Source organism: Dreissena polymorpha, chromosome 15, assembly GCF_020536995.1.
Source record: "Dreissena polymorpha isolate Duluth1 chromosome 15, UMN_Dpol_1.0, whole genome shotgun sequence".
NCBI classification, from domain to species: domain Eukaryota; kingdom Metazoa; phylum Mollusca; class Bivalvia; order Myida; family Dreissenidae; genus Dreissena; species Dreissena polymorpha.
The window spans coordinates 20,298,021-20,318,846 of NC_068369.1; the positions used below are offsets into that span (position 1 = coordinate 20,298,021).

Sequence of the window (20,826 nt, forward strand, 5' to 3'; positions counted from 1 at the left end):
GGTTTAAATCAATGGTCTAGACTCATTAACATTGTCATATATATATAAGTTAAAACGTGTGTTCATCATATTTTTGCTAAATACTCTCAGCTATCACATTAAGTATATGCTTAATACCTTAATAATGGCATTTTCATTATGCATATAAAAACAAAGTGTATTATAGTAAACAGTACAATTTGATAGAAAATGGAAGTGTCAAAGTCTTTGGTAAAAAGTCTCAAATAAAACATTTCTAACAACAATACATATACAAATACACACATACATACAAAAACCAAAGTCAAACATACAAAAAGTTTAAATGTAAACATGTATAACCGAAATGAACCAAACAAAGAACATAACAAAAAAGTACTTGGTAGAACTTTTAAAAATTTGACTGTACTTATCTAAGCACCCTTTTTAAGAACATTTGGAGAACACGAAACAGAACTGGCATCAACATTGTGCACAGACATGCAAATAAAACGTTACAAATGTAACAAGTATATAACAAGAGGGCCTGAAAGGCCCAAAGTCGCTCACCTGAGATAAAAAGAAATGACCTGTTCTTTGCAGCCCAAGATATCAATGGAACAAATGTTCTAACCAAGTATCATGAAGAATGAACAACAAATGGCCCCTTGGCGGCCATGTTTTTTTAACAGACCTGAACCATTTTTTAACTCTTCCAAGATATGTTCAAATTTCATGAAGATTGGGAAAAAATGTGTCTTCTAGACTGTTCACATGTTGTCACTATATACATATAAAGAAAACTGCCCCACTCCCTGGCGGCCATGTTTTTTCACTGATCATGACCATTTTCAAACTTGTCCGAGACATCCACATAACTAATGTTTTGACAAAATTTCATGATGATTAGGCAAAACATGTGACTTCTAGTGTTCACAAGCTTTTTTACTATATAAATATAAGGAAAAAGACCCCCCCTGGCAGCCATGTTTTCTATACCAATCCAAACCATTATCGACTGTCCTATCCAGGTGTGGTAGTGCAGTCTCCTTCGCTTACGCCAATGAAACGGTCACAGGATGGTTACAAGTTATAAAACTTTGTGGGCACTTATGCAATGCGGAAATATTTATTTGACAAACTCTTATTTTCGGTCAGGATGACTATACTGACTGGTCGTAATTCAATTAACTAAAGGTGTTCAGTCAGGGACGCCTAAATACACTCAAAGAATTTATTTATAACTGAAAACCAAGGCAGCTTTAACAAAAATAATTAATTTTTATTTAAAGAACTCGGAAAATGAAGAACAATGACAGAAAATAGAGAACAGGTACAAGCCAAGTCTAAAGAATCTAAGTATCGTTACAAAAATTAACGATATACAGCCAATACCTTAATGAATGTAAAAAAGAAGTTCAAAATCTGTCCAAAAAACTGATATAAATATAAGTTACTGTTAGTCTAGAAAGTGCTAAAAAATATAGTTTACAAAATAGGTCTAATTTAATCTAAAGAATAATATTTATGGAGATTAGGAAACTTCAGTGAATCAAATGTAAAAATAAGAAAAATTTACTAAAGTTATTGAAATAGAGTCTTTCTAATTTAGAAAATGCCAAATAAAATAATCTACATAATAAGAAGAATTTAGAAAATAATGTAAAAATGTCTTGATGCTGGTGTTTAAGATGACATTTTGTGACAATAATCTTAAAATTCCAGAAAAAAATTCTCTGATTTATATCAATATCAAAATTGGTCCTTAAGGGCCAAAATCCTGATTTCAGGCATAATCCTGAACTTTGACGCCTCTGTTTTTTATTAGAGTTTAATTATTTCAAAATTCCAACCTTTTTCAAGAGCTGTTAACTTTTCACGAATGCATCAAGGTGTTTAAATCGGCCAAAACAGCTTATTTTAAACAGTTCAGAAGAGATCAATTGCAGAGTAGTCAATTTTCCCTCAGAACAGTGCATTTATGGTTACAGTACACTAAATAACCGTTTCATGAAGGCTGTACTCTCTAAAAAAAATACCATAGTTGACAGGAAGGCATGTTTTACACTTTTATCTAGTATTCGGGTGTTATCTTTCGGAGATAATGGTAGGGCATGAATATGTGTTCACTACTGAATCCCTGAAATATGATAAACTTGGAAGACTATAGTAAACCATCGCACTAAAAAAAGGTTACACTCCACTAAGAAACGGCCGAAAAAAAAAGTTGCAAAAACAGTCAATTTTGATTTGTGTCAAGTTCTTTCTTGCATTGAACATGACATATCTTTTTTATTGCATAAATCGATTCCGCTTAGAATGGCCTTTAAGAAAAGGTATGGTTATTGGGGTCTCTATGTGCAAAATGTTGCATTTATTTTGGCCTAAAGTTGTTGTTTTCACATTGAATTATATAGGGAAACTATTTAGTGTATTCTGACCTTATCAATGATCAATATCTTCCCAAATTCCAGAGCAGAACTAAAAATAGATTACTGAACCAGGTTAAACAATGGAGATAAATTCTGCATAAATACTGAAAAATCATGTACATGTTGTCTTTCTTTCAGTTATCTCTTAGTTGAAAGGCTTATCATAAGTGTTAATGACTAAAACAGTTATGTTAACTATGAAAATTCTGTGTTATGAAAAATTACATAATACAGTTAATGTCACATAATATTGGCATAATAAAACCAAACTCGACTACACAAGAAACCAATGTTCTGACCAAATTTCATGAAGATTTAGCAAACTAGAAAGTTAACAAGATTTTACTATAGCCATATATAGCCATATAAGGAAAAATGCCCCGCCCCTTGGCAGCCATGTTTTTCAAGCCAAGGTTACCATTTTTGAACTCATTCACGGTATCATTGGGACAAATCATCTGAGCAAGTTTCATGAAGATCGGAAAATAAATGTTGCCTCTAGAGTGTTAAGAAGGTTTTACTTTGGCCATATAAGGAAAAATGCCACGCCCCCTGGCGGCCATGTTTTTCAACCAACCGACATCATTTTCATACTCGTCCAAGATATTATTGGGATGAATCTTCTGACCACGTTTCATTAAGATCAGACAATAAATGTGGCCTCTAGAGTTTTAACAAGATTTGTCTATAGCCATATACAGCCATATTAGAAAAAATGCCCCGCCCCTTGGAAGCCATGTTTTTCAAGCAAAAGTAACCATTTTCGAACTCATCCAAGATATCATTGAGACCTATCTTCTGACAAAATTTCTTGAAGATTGGAAAATAAATGTGGCCTCTAGAGGGTGAACAAGGCAAATGTTGACATCGCATAACGCAAGACGGACAAAAGTCGATCACAAAAGCTCACCATGAGCACGTTGTGCTCAGGTGAGCTAAAAAGAGAATCAAACATTTAAAAAAATAACATTAAAAGACCCGTCATGCATTTATAAAATGGAAAATACAATAATATTCTCCTCATCGCTTCTAGTAAATGAAACACTATTTTACTGTACTCAGTAACATTTATAAAAGAAATAGGCTAAAACTGATAAAATATCTTTTGCTGTGCTGTTGTACAATAAAATGTGCTGTCTGTATACTTTTATCATAAATCATTTAGCTATTAGTACCAGTAAACTATAGCTTGCCACAATAGTGACAAAGAAAATACCCCGATGACACATCCTGAATATGTTTAAAGTTGATACTAAAAACAAGGCAAATGTCGACATATGCCCACAATCTATTTTGCTTTAAATTTCAGCATTGACCTCTAAAAATGACCTCCACCTTTGAAGTATGGAGACAGTTGTTACACATGACACATTGTCTTAAAAAGTTTATCCATCTATATATGAAAAAGTAATGGCTAAGGGCAGGATTTTTCAAGTCAATCTTTTACCTCCAATTGTGACCATGACCTTTAAGGCAAAAAGATAGGTGTTATTCCCAATACATGGTCTAATGATTGTTGCGTTTGTGTCAAGCTATTTGAATCCATCAATATGCTGCAAGTTATGGATGAGACAGGAATTTTCAAGCTGTCTTAATGGAAAATTTTCACTTTGAACTTTAAGTGTGACCCGACCTTTGAGGAAGGTTGACAGGTATTGTAAGAAACATGTTGTTGTATATTGATTGCATACATTTCTGCAAAGTTTTTAGTCCGCCAGTATATGGCAAAACTATGTCTGACACAGGAATTTTTTAATTAGACCTTTAACCTCAAAGTGTGACCTTGAACACTTGAATTAAGGATTCTCATTATAAAACAAGAGCTGTCACCATGACATATGCCCCCTATAAACGCTTTGATAGAAGTTATAGCATTTTTCGAAACCTAAACGCAGATTTCGAAACTTAAACACAGACCCTAAGTTCAAGGTCAAGGGTGTCAAAATTTCTGTGCGTATGGAAAGGCCTTGTCCATATACACATGCATACCAAATATGAAGGCTTTATCTCAAGGGACATAGAAGTAATGAGCATTTTTCGAAACCTAAATGCCTTGTCCATATACACATGCATACCAAATATGAATGAAGGTTATATCTCAAGGGACATAGAAGTTATGAGCATTTTTCCAAACCTAAACGCAGATTTCAAAACCAAAACGCGGACCTTAAGTTCAAGGTCAAGGTCACAGGGGTAAAAAAAATTGTGCGTATGGAAAGGCCTTGTCCATATACACATGCATACCAAATATGAAGGTTATATCTCAAGGGACATGGAAGTTATGAGCATTTTTCAAAACCTAAACGCAAAGTGTGACGGAAAGACGGACTGACAGAGAGACGGACAGACAGACAGACGGACAGTCCGATCGCTATATGCCCCCTTTTCTTCGAAAGGGGGCATAAGAATTTGTGCGTATGGAAAGCCTTGTCCATATACACATGCATACCAAATATGAAGGTTATATCTCAAGGGACATAGAAGTCATGAGCATTTTTCAAAACCTAAACGCAAAGTGTGATGGAAAGACGGACAGACAGATAGTCTGATAACTATATGCGCCCTTTTCTTCGAAAACGGGCATAAAAACCCACAAAAAGCAAGAATGGCTTTTTATAAAATATACTTGCAGCAATTACATATCAGGAGCTATTTACTATGGCTTCCCATAATCACAATTATCAGATTTTGTGTGTGTTAAAATATATGTTTTAAAATAAATTATTATTAAAATAGTATGATGTTGATAAAAAAAAGCATTTTGATCAATAAAATTATAAACGCTAAAAAATAAAATACAGCACAATGTTGCAGAAAACAAATAAATGTAAAAAGAGGATTTTACATCAGATCAACAAAACTGTAAATGGGGAAAACAAAAACATTAAAGTAACAAAAGGCAAAATAAATGAAAGACCCAGCGAACATGCAAAATGGAAATGGTAAAAACAGGTACACAACAAACCCACACATATATCTGGAAGCAAACTAAACATATTGATGAGATTGTCTCATCAATTATGGAATCACTAAACCAAAATTAAATTTGTCTGTGTCTTCTTTTTCTCATATGATAAAAGCCCAAGATTTAAGTTCAAATTAATTAAATATAAAACGTTGACAAATTACTGTGGACATTCAATATTTGTCTCAACTGTTATACCTAGCATTGTGAGTATAATTGCACACTGGTAGTCACTGTTTCCACTATTGTCATAAGCAGATGAGCTCGTTGCACTCAATTCATCTATAACCAGTTAAATTTATAGAGAAAACAAATGTAGAATTGTATTAAGACAGACACAATGTATGGGCAGTAGCTGAAAGCTATATAGGGAATGCATTCAGTATTGTGGTATAAGTGATATGAAAAACCTAAGAGCATACATCTCCTTGTGGTTGTAAGAAAAGTGCTTGTCTATTCAAAATATGTGAATCACTTGCATGATTCAAGGCAAATTATAAAAGTAATAAATTTGGGGAAGGCTGGTAAAAGTTTTAATAAGTCATAGAAAAGTTCTTGAATACCGGTAGTGCCAATATTCTTTTTGCACTGGAGTTAAAGTTTGTAAAAACTGTAACATATACCTAGTATTTAACAGCCTGCTCAACTGCATGTATACATGTATGGATGCTAACAGATGTAACTGTCGATCAACAATTTACATGAATATCCTGTTAGCATAGCAAGTAGGCTGTATTGATACCCAGCACTTCATACAAATATCAATGCAATCCGCACAAAAAGTCAGCTTACAGGAAAAGATCTAAAAAATAATACACACAAAAAACAACAATGACAACATTTAAGTACAGACACAGACATACTCAATGACACAAAGACACAGACATACTCAATGACACAAAGACATATATTCAACAAGTTGTTCAGTTAGCACCTTTAAAAAAAGAGTGACGCCATAAACATGTACACATATGATCACTAAAACTAAAGACCAGATTAGACTATTTTGATTTAAGCATAAAAATATACAAAAAAGAACAGCTTTACTTTCAAAAAAGTAAACGGATAAACACACTAACAAGAAATTTATCAAAATCATTAACACACATAAGAACAAATCCTTTTTTGGCTAGTTGTGTATACCTTGAAAAATTAGCATAACAATAACAATCTTCTTTGAGACATGCTTATACAAATGAAATAAATTTAACAAAACAAGGTCTTTGTCACAGACAAAACATAAGTCCCGTTATATAATGCCCTTATAATGTTGTCGAAATAAACTGAATGTCAATAAAAACATTTAATCAAGCTTAAGTGCTTATTATTTATAAAGGCTGTAGTTTTCAGTTTTCTATTTCTATTACCGTAGCAACTACAATTTCATCCCAATGAAACCACAAAATAATGTGAATATCACTTGAATAGCCTTCTATATGTAAGTTTTATTTACGAGCTAAAGATTTAAAAATTGGAGGATCCAGAATTGGCAAACCAAGCATAAAAATATAGTCAAGCCAGTTACATCAATATGGGACACAAAAAAAGCAACAGTATTATAAACTAATAGCTAAATGCTAATTGCCTATAGTCAAAAGAAACAAAGTACTCAAGTATAATAAAACAAAGTTATCAAAACAAGTGAAATATGATAACAAGTGCACCAAATGAAAAACAAGAGACAGCATTCATTGTCACAACCACCATAGATTGATTGATGTACTTCAAAGAACTTAAACAATTTCATTTTGGATACACCTTCAGGTGCACACACCCTTGTAGCCTGGAAACACCTTTCTCATTTTGCATCATTGAACAAAAAATTGAATGTAGAATTAAATATGCTCTAATTCATAAATTGAAATTTGTCAGATAGTAGTATTACTTATAACTAAACAAGAGCTGACCACAGATATCTCTCGCGACTATTCTTTAGCTTTGAAAGTACAATTTTGAACATCTGTAGTAGTCATATAAGTATGTGAACTTTGAGCTGAACATTTATTTATCAAAAATACATTTTCAACTGTTAACTACCATTTAACTTATTGAGTTGTATTAAATTAACATTGAAAGCAGAGGTTGCATCTGAACTACCTGAGCACAAAATGTGACTGTTAATATAGACCCTGAACATATATGTTTATACACACGTATATTATTATTAATATATACCATTAATTTTATTTCATTATCTTTAATAGATTTAGTTATGAAATAATTGTATGCAAACATTAATCAGAATTTTCTAAAAAACAAGAGATGTGTTTGTCAGAAACACAATGCCCCCTATTGGGCCACTTTGAAATAAAATTTCAATATATCATTTGGCAGGTTTAGAAATTATCTCCCTTATAAAGTTTATTACTTCCCTTGGATTGTATTTTTTTACTTTTGACCTTGAAGGATGACCTTGACCTTTCACCACTCAAAATGTGCAGCTCCATGAGATACACATGCATGCCAAATAGCAAGTTGCTATCTTCAATATTGCAAAAGTCATGGCCAATGTTAAAGTTTTCGGAAAGACAATTGTTTATTTAACCATATGATTTTTTATCAAGCACGGTAGCTGGACAATATCCGAGTAAGAAATTCATACAAAAGATGGGAATTCACAATTTACACAGATTTTTTCTCTCCAAATTACAGCAATTTGGCAGTCTTAAATTTTGTAAAAATAAATGTTCATTCCCAACTTAGCAAAATTTAAACAATCTAGAGTATTCATTAATAAATAATTCCTCACGTAAAAGGTAGACAAACAATTTAATCAAAGCACCTTTGAAAGACATCAAACAAGCCCATGTATATGTGACCAATCCAAAGAAATTAATTTATACTTGTGTATGAGGTCAGGTAAGACGTCTCTGGAGCATCATTTTAGTATGGCAAGAAACGCAGTATTTATTCATTTAAAACAATTTGTGAAACACTTCACCACAATTCACAACACAGACTTTACACAATGGCAGATTTAATTATTTAAATTACAAGAGATTGGAAGTAAAAAATACATGACCACAACTACTGAATATCGAAAATAGCACAACAATTTTACAATGCTCAACATGGAAGTATGAAAACATGTTTGACAAATGTTCACAATGGGGTCATTATTTACACTGTATGTCGCAAAAAATAGCAATTGTGCCATTTGGTTAAACACGTGAACACAATATTGAACAAAAGTTGTATTGACAAAATGTAAGACTTCAACAACAAATAGGTGTATGTCACAACCTTTTATGCACCAAAAATGTCAGCAAAATATAATTGCAGATGCTACCAGTTTCATCAACGACAAATTTTAATGGTTTTTTGTTAGATACGATAGGCCAGGAGTCATATTTCTGTATGTGTGATGTAAATATAGCACAATTAGAAATAATTAGAATTATGCTACCTTGCTAGTTGTTTGTGTACTAGCAGCACATACTATAGTACCACTTTTAAGTAGCAAATGCTATTGAAGCTTTATCACGAAATGATGCAAGTATATATGGCACTTGTTACACATGTAACATAATGTTACATGAAATAATTGTATGTACATGTTTCTGTATACAAAAATAAATGAGAACGCAACATGAGTAGAAATCCTAACCAAAACTTCACTTGTTTTTCTCCAAATCAAAATAATTATAAACTATTGCAAAAAACAGACCTGCATACACTTAGGTAAATATATGTAATTCAATTGTTTGAGAAAAAAATACAGACATGTTGTCTGCGTACCAGACAAGAAGGTAGTACAATACAAAATGTGTCAACATACAGTCATATATTATAATGCTGAAAGTTTGGTCACAGACACTGATTTACAAACTAATGATTTAATACTGTACAAAGTGAGCCTGCATTTATTTTTGTCAATCTACATTAGTTCAATATAACTACCCTATTGCATGTTTCTTAACCCGCCCCGAACAACGAACATGAAAAACCTAAGTGTTTTTTAAATTTTCTAAAGATCATTTTTTTTTTAAATTATTTAAAAATTAATTACACGCAAATGATCAGGAAAATGTTTGCGTATACATGTAGAGAGATTTATATCCAAAATGTCAACTGTATTTTTAAATAATAAGGAGAAAGTGTTTCTTGCCAGTATTTAAAATCAATGCCAAAATTAATTTTAGTGTTGTGCTTATTACTGCTGAATATTTAAAGAAACAATACTGAAAAATAATGCCAAAGTATAATACTATTCTTTACTATTCCAGTTTTTCTACACTTGATTCATTAAGTCCCAATGAAAAAATAACACTCCTGACTTAGATAAGTATCTAAAATATTGGTAAGTTTATGAATAATCACCAAAAGAAATCTTATGTGAAAGTACCAAAAATAATAGTACAATTAACATGTAAAATATTGAGACAGCACCAGTTTATACCTTTCACCTTAGAGACAGAGGTTAAATTTCCACGACACTATTTAAACTGATAACGCAGCTTAGCTTAATGCTCTACAAGTAAACAATGCACACAGCAAAGATAGCCTTGCTTTTCTAAAGAGCACTGGAGAAAAATGAAAGTATAAAAATAACAGTTCAATAATGCTAATACAAAAATTAGCTACAATTATTTATTCATACCTAACATTAAGAACGTAAAGTAAAATAATTAGTTTGTATATTATGTTAAAAACATGCACAACTCTATAATGATACCAGCAAATAAACAATGAAAGGTCTCTACAATGTAGCAGACGAAAACTACAAAACATACACTTGGTACTATACATATAATATGGCCCATATTTTGAACAAGTCACTTAACACAAACTTGTTAACAGAAAAACTGCTACCCATAAGTGAACAAGAGTATTGCCTTCTGCAGTCCAAGGTGAGACCAAGCCCATCAACTGCCCGGTCTAGTAATCTGATTTGTCCACTGGCGGCAGTTTTACATTGCTCAGTGCTATTCTCTCCCATTCCTCTATACATCTCTGCACCTCATCTGAATCCGGGTTCAAGTAATGCATCACATTCATCTCCACTAGTTGCTTAGCAACTATCTGCTCCCATCCTTTGTTTGCATGCGGATTGATGGGACTTGGATGGAGAATGCACTCGACCTTCACATTCCCAACCCCAGCATTGTGGATGGCCTTGGACGCGCGCTGTTGGACAAACTTACCCACGGCCACGATGGTGCGGACATTCATTAACTTCACGAGTTCAACTAGCGCCACATCACAGCACTCGTTGATCTGATCGAGCTCGGAGTGTACCAGCTGTGGCGGTGTAACGTTCTTGCCTGACTCTGACATGTAGGCCAGAGGGCAGAAATTGTACACAAAAGCGTTCTTAAAGAAGTTTTCTGGGACTTTGCACACTGTTTGAAACAAGCCCCAGAACCGTGCTCCGCTTACCTAAAGTAAAATCACATTAATTACAAGTTTGTCAAAGAAAGAAAAATCACTTAAATGAGAAGTTTGTCAAAGAATGCCCATTTTGTTTTGTTACAAGCCCCTATCCAATGATAACAATTCGAAACTGAATATCAACTGAAGGGCATGTATACATGTGATTTTAGTTTGATCCATCTATAAAAGTATTAAGAGTTACATGTATTTATAAAGCATGTAGGACCCCTGATTTGATGCAAAGTTATCCTTGACTGAGATCATCACCTTTGATTATTTGATTTGGAAATCATAACGAACATCCTTCATCAAGAATAAGCAACATCTTAATTTATATGATCTCAAGCATTCTCTACATATTGTGTGGAAACAATTTTCATGTTTCAAGCTCATGTCATCTTCATGTTTTACCTGCTGATCTCAAAATTAATTGCCATCTTTCTTCACAAGTAACCAGCAAACCAAATTAGATTAGGTCAACACATTTCCTGCTCCAAGCACCTGGGACATTGACCTTTGACATAGTTACCTCAAAATCAATGGCTGTCTTCTCTTTTTACCAAGTAAAAACTAAACTGATTTGCAAGATAATAGTTCTTAACTCTCACACAAGATATGGTACTGAAACAAAATTACTGTGACAAGCCTTGTCCTTTGACCTCTTGATCTCAAAGTTATTAGACATCTTTCTTGCTTCTTAAGTAACCATCCTTCCAAGTTGAAAGATTGTAGGTCAAGGCATAGATACTGGGTTGAATCAAATTTTCTACAGACCAACCAGCCTACCCATCTACCAACCAACTTATGTTCAGACAGGTGAAAAGCAAAAATACATCCTCTTATTCCAAGTTTGGCATATAATTTGACAGTAAAAGTGATTTTGATGTGTGTATGCAATCATTAGGGAATTAAGTGTTAAAAGTTCATGTTTTTTTTATAATAATTGAAAGTATGCTGTAGGAATTGATATTTTGGATATCAATTGAATTTAAACAGATTTTTGTTACAACATGTATATAATTTAAAGGTTCAAATCCCTTGTAACATCCTCTACTCCAAGGTAACCATCATACTTATTATCAAAATCATAGGTTGAAAAATCTTAAGAAATCATGCTGCGATCAAAAGATCTAAGGGACCAACAGGTACACAGCAATTTAATTTACCCATCTACAAGGGGGGGGGGGGGGGGGCAAAAATATGATAAACATGCATTATCAAGGCGAGGATGGTGAATTTCCCTAGAACATTAAAAAGACATCAAGTATTGCTTGTTATCAGGACTCAAGAGTGCCTAAATATTATAAGTATAATTTTTTAGATTTAATACAGATATAATATATAATTTAAACTTAATTTAAAGGCTTTCAAGAAAATGCAAAACAATGGTTACCTCATTTCGATTACATGCCAGACCCGTCACAGGCTTCTTTGGATGCTCTACCTCTGGTTTGTATACGTCCCCCACGATTTTCAACCACTCTCTGGTGACCACTGCTTCTCCAAATGGAACCTATTAAGACATAGAATTCCATAAGTTTCAAAGGTTGCAAAATTTCAGTTTGGCGTACTTGTTCATTTTTTAGAAGCTAGTTACATGTACAACTTGTATATATAGCAATTATGTAGAAAATTGGGTCAATTTTTAATTTGTCAACACTGACAATATGTATTAACAAGCAATTTGTTGAATTGATATACCCCGCCAATATACTTCTGGACACATAGTTTTTGCAAGGATGGACAACACCAACATGGATCATCCTCTTATCCATATAAATACTCATACAATGTACCAAGATTAAATGAAATCCGTCAAAGCACTTCCAAGATATGGCTCCGGACACACAAAAAAAGCATTTTTTAAAGCTACAAAGGGCCATAACTCAGTTATTATCTAATGGTGTACAATGCCATTTGGCGTGCATCATCCTCTTATCCATATATATACTCATATTAAGTTTCAATGAAATCTGCCAAAGCACTTCCAAGATATGGCTCCGGACACAAAAAAGCATTTTTTCAAGACACAAAGAGCCATAACTCCATTATTAACAGATGGTGTACAATGCCATTTGGCGTGCATGATCATCCTCTTATCCATATATATACTCATACCAAGTTTCAATGAAATCCGCCAAAGCACTTACAAGATATGGCTCCGGAGTCCCGGACACAAAAGTGCCGGATGGACGAACGGAAAGACAGACGGACAACACCAAAACAATATCCCTCCGCCTATGGCGGAGGATAATAAAAAATAACTGAAACTTGTTAAAATGCTAAATTGTATGTGTGATTGAGGAACAGAAACATAAGCAATGCATTACTTGACTAAACGTTAATTTCATTTAACTCCAGCATTCTCTAAAATTTCAACAAAAGCACCACGCAAATTCACATATTAAATGGACACATGAAAGGATCATTTGTAAACATAAACTGTTTCAATTTAACATTCAGTGAAAAGAGTTGTTTTTTTCAATTAATTTGCCCGACAAAAGAGGATATAAATTGCTCCACAAACCTATACAAATTCATGGCTGTATAAGCAATATTTCAATTCAGTAAAGTGGGGCTAACTGGGGCTGAAAAATGTGTTGCACATTTAGAATTCACGGTGACGGTGACATATTTTAACCTTCAATCAAATTGCTTGAGAAATGCGGAAGTAGTTCACTTACATACAATATTTAAGATAAAAAATCATAATGAATACTTTACCCCATTCTGTGACGCGCCATAAGGTCCAGGGTTCATTCCAAGAAAGAGAAGGGTCCTTTCAGTAGTGCAGTACTTTGATACAAAGTCTCTATGCGTCTGGAAAGCGTACGTGAGAGGACTATAGATGACAGTCACAGGGTACCCGTATTTGATTGGCAACATCTTTTGAACCAGTCGCTGTTCTATCTGCAGAAACTGGGCACCTATAGGGGACAGGTCATCCTCAATGGTGAAGTTAAATATGGTCTCGATCTGATTGTCAAAGTCATAGGTATCGATGGTGGCCTCTGGGTTATCGATATCAATCAAGGGACCGAGCTTTGTTGAGGCCATGACAACAGTATTTGGTCTAGGCTTGTTTTCATCTGGAGGCTCTTTGTCAACCTTTCGCTTACGGCCTCGCTTTTTCTTTGGGACCACCCCTGGAGCGTCCATGCTACCAAAGTCTGAACCGGTGCTTGCCGGACTAGCGTTTCTAGGGATGTAGTTTGGCATCTCCCCATACTGGTTCAGGCTATCTGGTGGACAGTGTCCTGACTGTTGTGAATAATGCTGGCTGTAATTTCCCTGACCTCCATTATAACCCTGACTAGGATATCTTGAACCTTGCTGTTCCACTGGTGAAGGAGGAAACATGTTCCCTTGAGTATTGAATTCACTGCCACCTCTATTTGGATAAAACCCATTTTCAAATCTTTGGTTTCCATAGCTACCGTGGTTTCCTGGTAAATTCTTTGAATGGCTTGGATTGTAATAGTCACTTTGATTATACTCATTGCCATGGTAACTCGATTGATTAAAGGATTTCTCATTTCCATTTTGGTTTGGACCCATATTTGGGTAGTTTGGCGGAAAATTACCCCTGTACTGATCGTACGACTGGTTCTGATAGTTTGGGTCCCCTGGCCTCATTGGTTGGCCCCCCATGTTCCCATCACTTGCTCGATTAAAATTCCCCCACCGGTTTCCAGCCATATGGTTATAGTTGTCAAACATTTGGTTCCCGTAACTATTTCCCTGGTTACTACTTCTATGCACTAAAGGACTGCCCTGACGCATAATACCTTTCCCATATGGTTTCGATCCGTCTCGCATATTATCCTTGCAATGTTCCTGCGCCTTCTTCTCCTTTGTTGTCTTATCCAGGTCAATAAAAGTCTTGGGTGAATCTGACTCGCGAATTTCATCTGATTCACTCTTAACCGATGCACAGCTAATTTGGCTCCCATAAATGTTCTCGATGTATTGTTTAGAGTGCAGAAAATCCCACTGACCCTCGTCTGCAATACCACATTGGTCCTGGTGAGGCATGGACGCCATGGGCTGCATTGCACCATTCTTACAGGTGACCATACTAGTGCCTAGAGATGCTAGCAGATTGGGTTCAGAATCACACCTTGCTACAGAGGGCAACTGACTAGAGTCTGACATAACAGAGTTTTCATCATAGTTAATCAATGGATCAACTGTTGTTGGAGGAAAATTAGAATTTTCTTCTTGAGTATGGTAGCTCGGTTCACGGGGAAGAATACTAGGGCTCTGGTTGGCCCCATAGCAGTGATATGGGGGCAATGGTTCGTGTTTTTCACTAAACGGAGGTCCAGGAACACACTGGTACTGTTTTTGATTATCGGTTTGACTTTGGCACAACTGAGAAGCACTGTCCTTGTAAAAGTGATTGTCATGGTTCATTCCATACTGAGACATGTAGCCATGGTTTCCAGTCATATTATGCTCGTGTGAAAACCCTGCTTGAGTATTATGAGACTGATGAGATTCGGGGAACATTTTACTAGCACTGTCTGCATTAGACATTTGAGTATCCGAGTCAGATTCTGAGAGGTGTGAGCTCGAGACGGAAGCACCCAGCGAGTCCTCCATGTTTTTCAATACACTTATGGAACCATCTGTTGAAGACATTCTTGGTCTGCTGGGAAATGCTGGCCTACAGCGGCGCAACAATGGAGCAGACAACCGTCTTTCTTTCACCTTTGAACACTGTGAATTCTGTCCTTTTTTGTTCTCTGATGAATATTGCACTCTTGCGTCCTCTGAAACTGTTTGCTCACTTTGCTGTTCACTTACGTTCGATTGAGCGACAGTTCCACTTTCCTTCACCTTGGGAGATAAAAGAGTTGGTGATAGAACTTCTTTAAACTCTTTGCTTAATCGTCTGCTTCTAACTTCATTCACTTGATTGCTCAGTAATTGGAGTTCATCTTTTTTATTATGCTTTCCTTTCGTTGGTGAAAATGAGTTTGTTGGTGAAATAAGTTCTGGAGTTTTCAAAACTTTCTTACCACTTGAAGGTATTTCAATTTTCAAACTTGGCAGGCAATTTTTAACTGCTTCTGAAACTGTATTACTTTGATTATTTATATTTTCAACATCAGATTTAGCTACAGCTATTGAATGGGCTTCATCATCAGCATTAACAGCGCAATCATTATTTGTTGTTGGGTTATCACAGAAAGTGTTTGTAACAACTGGATTTTCCTGCTCAATTTTTAGATAGGCTTTTGCTGAAGGCTTATTTACTTCATTTATCTGTGGGTATACTGTGTCAGCTCTTAAAACATTTGTCAAAATTGTACTAGACTTTAAACTTTGATCTTGTACTAAAAAGGAATTTTCCTTTGAGAAAAGATAATTTTTAGGCAAACTGTGCTTAATTTCTTTCCCAGTAAATGAGCACCCTGAACTGATCACTGGGATTGGTCTTATTGGATATGCAGGTTTTTCTGAAACTGATTTTGAGGTTTCCACAGAATGCTTTTCAAAATTTCCATTTGCATCGACTTTTGTTGCTGTTTGCTCACTGCTTTCAAAAGTTATATTTTTTTCAGTTAAAGAGTCTATGGTAAAGGACCCCTTTGCCTTTGGTCTGGAAAGCTCTTTATATTCTTCATTTACCTCACTGACAGATCTTTCAAAGGGCTTCCAAATTCTGAAGTCCTGTTTTCCAATGTCAGTACGGCAATGTTTTCCGTCATCAAAATTTGACTTCTTGTGCCATGGAAACTCAGGTCTCAAGGGCTCACTTATATGTCCAGGTATATTTAACCTTGTAGCAAAAGAACGCTCATCTAACTGGCTTCTATGATTGGAAACCGGCGAAACAGAACTGGCTCCAGATCGATAGATCTGGTCAAATGTCAATGGGGATGGATTTTGAGAAAGATGAAAATTGGGACTATGAAGAAGATTTCTGGGTTCATAGGGTCCAAATCCATAAAGTGGCTCAAGACCAAGTGCTGGTATGTCTGAATTCTGCGGAAGATACCTTGACGTTGGATGAGAATGGAATCCCAGTGGAATGGCTGACAGGGGATCGAGCAGAGAAGATCGAACAACTGCTGGTAAATAACTTCCAGGAAGGTACAAATTTCCCGCTGGGAAGGAGTTCTGGTTAGAAGGCGTGAACGAGTTCCATGAGCTAAATGATGGTGGGTAGCCGGGATAATTGGACATAGTTTATCACATGTCTGGTAAAGTAGAGATCGGGAAAAGGTAAACGGCACATGACATCCAGTTGTTGATGGCACAGTTTGCTGTTAACATTTATTTGAAGCCTAAACTGGAGACCTTGTCACAAATATATGGCACCTGAAATAATACGAAATTGTTTCATGTAATTTTAAAATGTTTTTAAACATTCCAACTGGCAACAATATTGAAAACAACAAGAGCACCGCATAACGGGTGTCACGCTCGGCTACGGGTGCAGTTTTGAATAATTGAAAGCTTGTCAGATTTTATTTTTTTAGAGGTCACAGTGACCTTAAGCTTTGACCTAGTGACCCCAACATTTGCGTGGCGTGTAGAACTCATCATGGTGCATCTACATATGAAGTTTCAAAGTTGTTGGTGGAAGCACTTTGATTTTAGAGCCAATGTTAAGGTTTTAGCACGACGCGGACGGCGGACGGCGGACGACGAGCTGGCTATGACAATACCTGCCAGTGGGGTTTTCTCGGAAAACACCGAGCTAAAAATAGATGTATATGATAAAATATACAAGTAACTGTTTCAATTCTGAAATACAAATTTAAAATTGCCTTACTGTTTTGAAATTATTGGCAAAGTGGAATGGCAGATATTTTTCAACATAAGATGTAGGCTATACCCATTTAAAAGTGTTGAAAAATAGTCATTTCACAACAAATCTTTAACAACAGTATGATAAGCATTTAATCCTTTGATTTCTCTTCTGACTTCAGTATATTTTGTGTTTGTTCTACGCTGTTGTTTTACTAACGTTTTATCATTTATAGAGCATAATACCAATTTTTGGTTGATAACCCATTTATCAATTATTAGTGATGGGAATATACGATGAACAAGATGTGTTTGTGAAACACAATGTCCCCCTATATGATGTTTGACATTGTAGGATGACCTTGACCTTGTGAAGGATGACCTTGACCTTGACCTTTCACCACTCAAAATGTGCAGCTCCATGAGATACACATGCATGCCAAATATCAAGTTGCTATCTTCAATATTGCAAAAGTATTCATAAAATAAGCGATTTGGGCCACATATATTTGACCTCTGACCTTGAAGGATGACCTTGACCTTGACCTTTCACCACTCAAAATGAGCAGCTCCATGAGATGCACATGCATGCCAAATATCAAGTTGCTATCTTCAATATTGCAAAAGTATTCATAAAATGAGCGATTTTGGCCACATATAATTGACCTCTGACCTTGAAGGATGACCTTGACCTTTCACCACTCAAAATGTGCAGCTCCATGAGATACACATGCATGCCAAATATAAAGTTGCTATCTTCAATATTGCAAAAGTATTCATAAAATGAGCGATTTTGGCCACATATATTTGACCTCTGACCTTGACCTTTCACCACTCAAAATGTGCAGCTTCATTAGATACACATGCATGCCAAATATGAAGTTGCTATCTTCAATATAGCAAAAGTTTTTGCAAAATGTTAAAGTTGGCGCAAACAGACAGACCAACAGACAGGGCAAAAACAATATGTCCCCCACTACTATAGTGAGGGACATAAAAATAGAACAATAGGAGAGGATCAAGATTAGAACCTATGACTTTATTTGTATGTTATCTATAAAGGAGGCCTTTAGTGTGTGTGTGTGTGTTGATCTTTGCATGTTATATTTTAATGGCTCACCAGAATCAAAATGTATGTTTATGCTTGGTCTAATTTACTTTGCTTAATTTGCTGATTTTAATCGCTCATATTCCCAAAAAAACTTCTAAAATGAGTTCGGAAAATCCCATTTTTATGATTTTTGGTATTTGAAACAAGCAGTTAAGTAAAGAAATACTGAGTTTAATATTGTTGTGTCCATGCAGCTGGTATCTTCTTGTCTACTATATCAATCTTACGGATTAAAGTGTATCTGACATTATAATTTATTAATATAATTACATGTATTTTAAAGTTGCACATAAAGATATAAATCTTTTTCCCAATTTAACACTTTACCAGATGTATTTTGACGTGTTTGTAGTCCCTTAGAAAGTTAAATATAATTAAAGACCTTTCTTACTAAATTCAAGTTTTAAAGGCTTCATTTCCAAATCTTAAGACAGCGATTTTCCTTGTCCAATTGGGAAAAGTACCCATACCGGTCCGATTGGGAAAAATTGAGTCGTGAAAACCTCAAAATTGGGAAAAATCAGTCGTGAAATCCTGAAATTGGGAAAATCGCGTCGTGAAGTTTGGGTCTTATTGAATACATCATACAGTTCATACTTAATTGAACATACCCATTTAAATAATCATTTGCAGGCATGCCTTAATGACCATTAAGTTATAATGTTTATATAAATAACAAAATATTATAAAGAACACACCAAATCAATTACTAGTTGTTTTAATCTCTTTTAAAGCAATGTCTCTCTCTTTCATTTTTGTGAAAATTTCAACAATCTTTGATGTTTGATCATCACTCAGTTGCTTGCATCCCTCCCTGCACAGCATCATTAGTGCTGTCAATGTGTCCTGTGATAGATGGTTCCGATTGTTTTTTTTGCATAATATTTGCTATTATGACTCATTTCAAACTACGATAAGGTTACAAACCGACGTAAAACAGTACGCCGACTGCCTGGCAAAAGAACCGGAAACAGTAACAACTCTATTGATTGAATGCGCTGAATAATAAAACCCGAAATTAATCGAGCGCGTGGTTACACACAACTATACGATTTTCTTTGTTCGCTCGCCGAAAGTTGTTTTTTTTACGAAACTTTCGATCGTTTTGAGAAAAAATTCGGACGCTGATTGGGATTTTTCCAGATGCCGATTGGAAATTTGGGAATTTTTGCTCGATTGGGAAAGTACCGTTTTGGGAATTTGGGAATTTTTGTTCGATTGGGAAAGTACCGTTTACCGGTACTTTATAAAGAAGGAGGAAAATCGCTGTAAGATACTAATGAGCAGCAAACAGCATAAAACGTGAACAGAATGCAAGTTATTTATGTAGGCTGGTCTGGTTTTATGCTGTTTGCACATAGCCATTGTCACTTTGCTTCTGAGTGGTAAAGGGTTAAAGAAAATTCATTCTCGTATTCCGAATTTCACATTCAGTCATATTCCTTAAATAATGTAAAAAAAGCTCTGTTCCTCAACAACTTTAAGTGAATATTAAACAAGATGCAATCTTCTAATAGGAATGTACTGATGTAGTTTTAATGATCAAATTAAGTTGGGATAAGAAAGAAATAATGATAAAAACCCATATAGCAGGTCAAAATTCTTAATCCATATATTGCCAAATTAAAAGTATACACATATTCACATGCTTTACTGAGCGTTTCAGAGCACAAATGGAAGTAGGTCAACCATAAACAATTTGGAAAGTGTGGGCCTTTAAAATATAAGAATTAAACTAAATGGTCTTCAAAAAAATGCTCACTTTGCAGAAACGACATTAACAGTATATATTTTAGTGTACGGACGTCTTTCCTTCAACAGTTTCAGAGGCTGGCAGATCTATGTTAAGTTCAATCATAACATGTAATGATGTATCGTGAACAAAGGGAGCAAAATCAACATGCATTTCTGGGTAATCTAATTGCTAAATTTCTACTTACTAAACTGCATCACAACATCGATATATCTTACAATTGAACTGCTATGAGGGTTTCCACGGCTGAATAAACAAACGTTTTAAAACTTGTTCTAAATTGGAACAGACTCAGTGACTGACAGTCAAATGATAATGAGCTGTGCAGCCTCTTTGTAATGGGTCACGTGACTTAAGGAGAAGTTGTTTTATGTATAAATTATGATTATAAACCAAATAATCACATGCATAGCGTGTAATTAATAATATATTTTTATTTTACTTATTTTTCATATGTATGTAAGGGTTAATG

The 20,826-nt window shown here is 35.0% G+C and overlaps 1 protein-coding gene across 1 annotated transcript; it reads right to left on the bottom strand.

Annotated features, from left to right (window-relative positions):
• Positions 1–1,588: 1,588 nt before the first annotated feature.
• LOC127859601 (uncharacterized) lies at positions 1,589–20,693 on the bottom strand. The gene is made up of 4 exons (XM_052397100.1): positions 20,573–20,693; positions 13,453–17,058; positions 12,122–12,241; positions 1,589–10,734 (listed from the first exon to the last, which is right to left on the bottom strand). The coding sequence occupies exons 2-4, from the start codon at positions 16,921–16,923 to the stop codon at positions 10,234–10,236; spliced, it is 4,092 nt and encodes a 1,363-aa protein (XP_052253060.1). The 5' UTR covers positions 16,924–17,058; positions 20,573–20,693; the 3' UTR covers positions 1,589–10,233.
• Between the last annotated feature and the right edge of the window lie 133 nt (positions 20,694–20,826).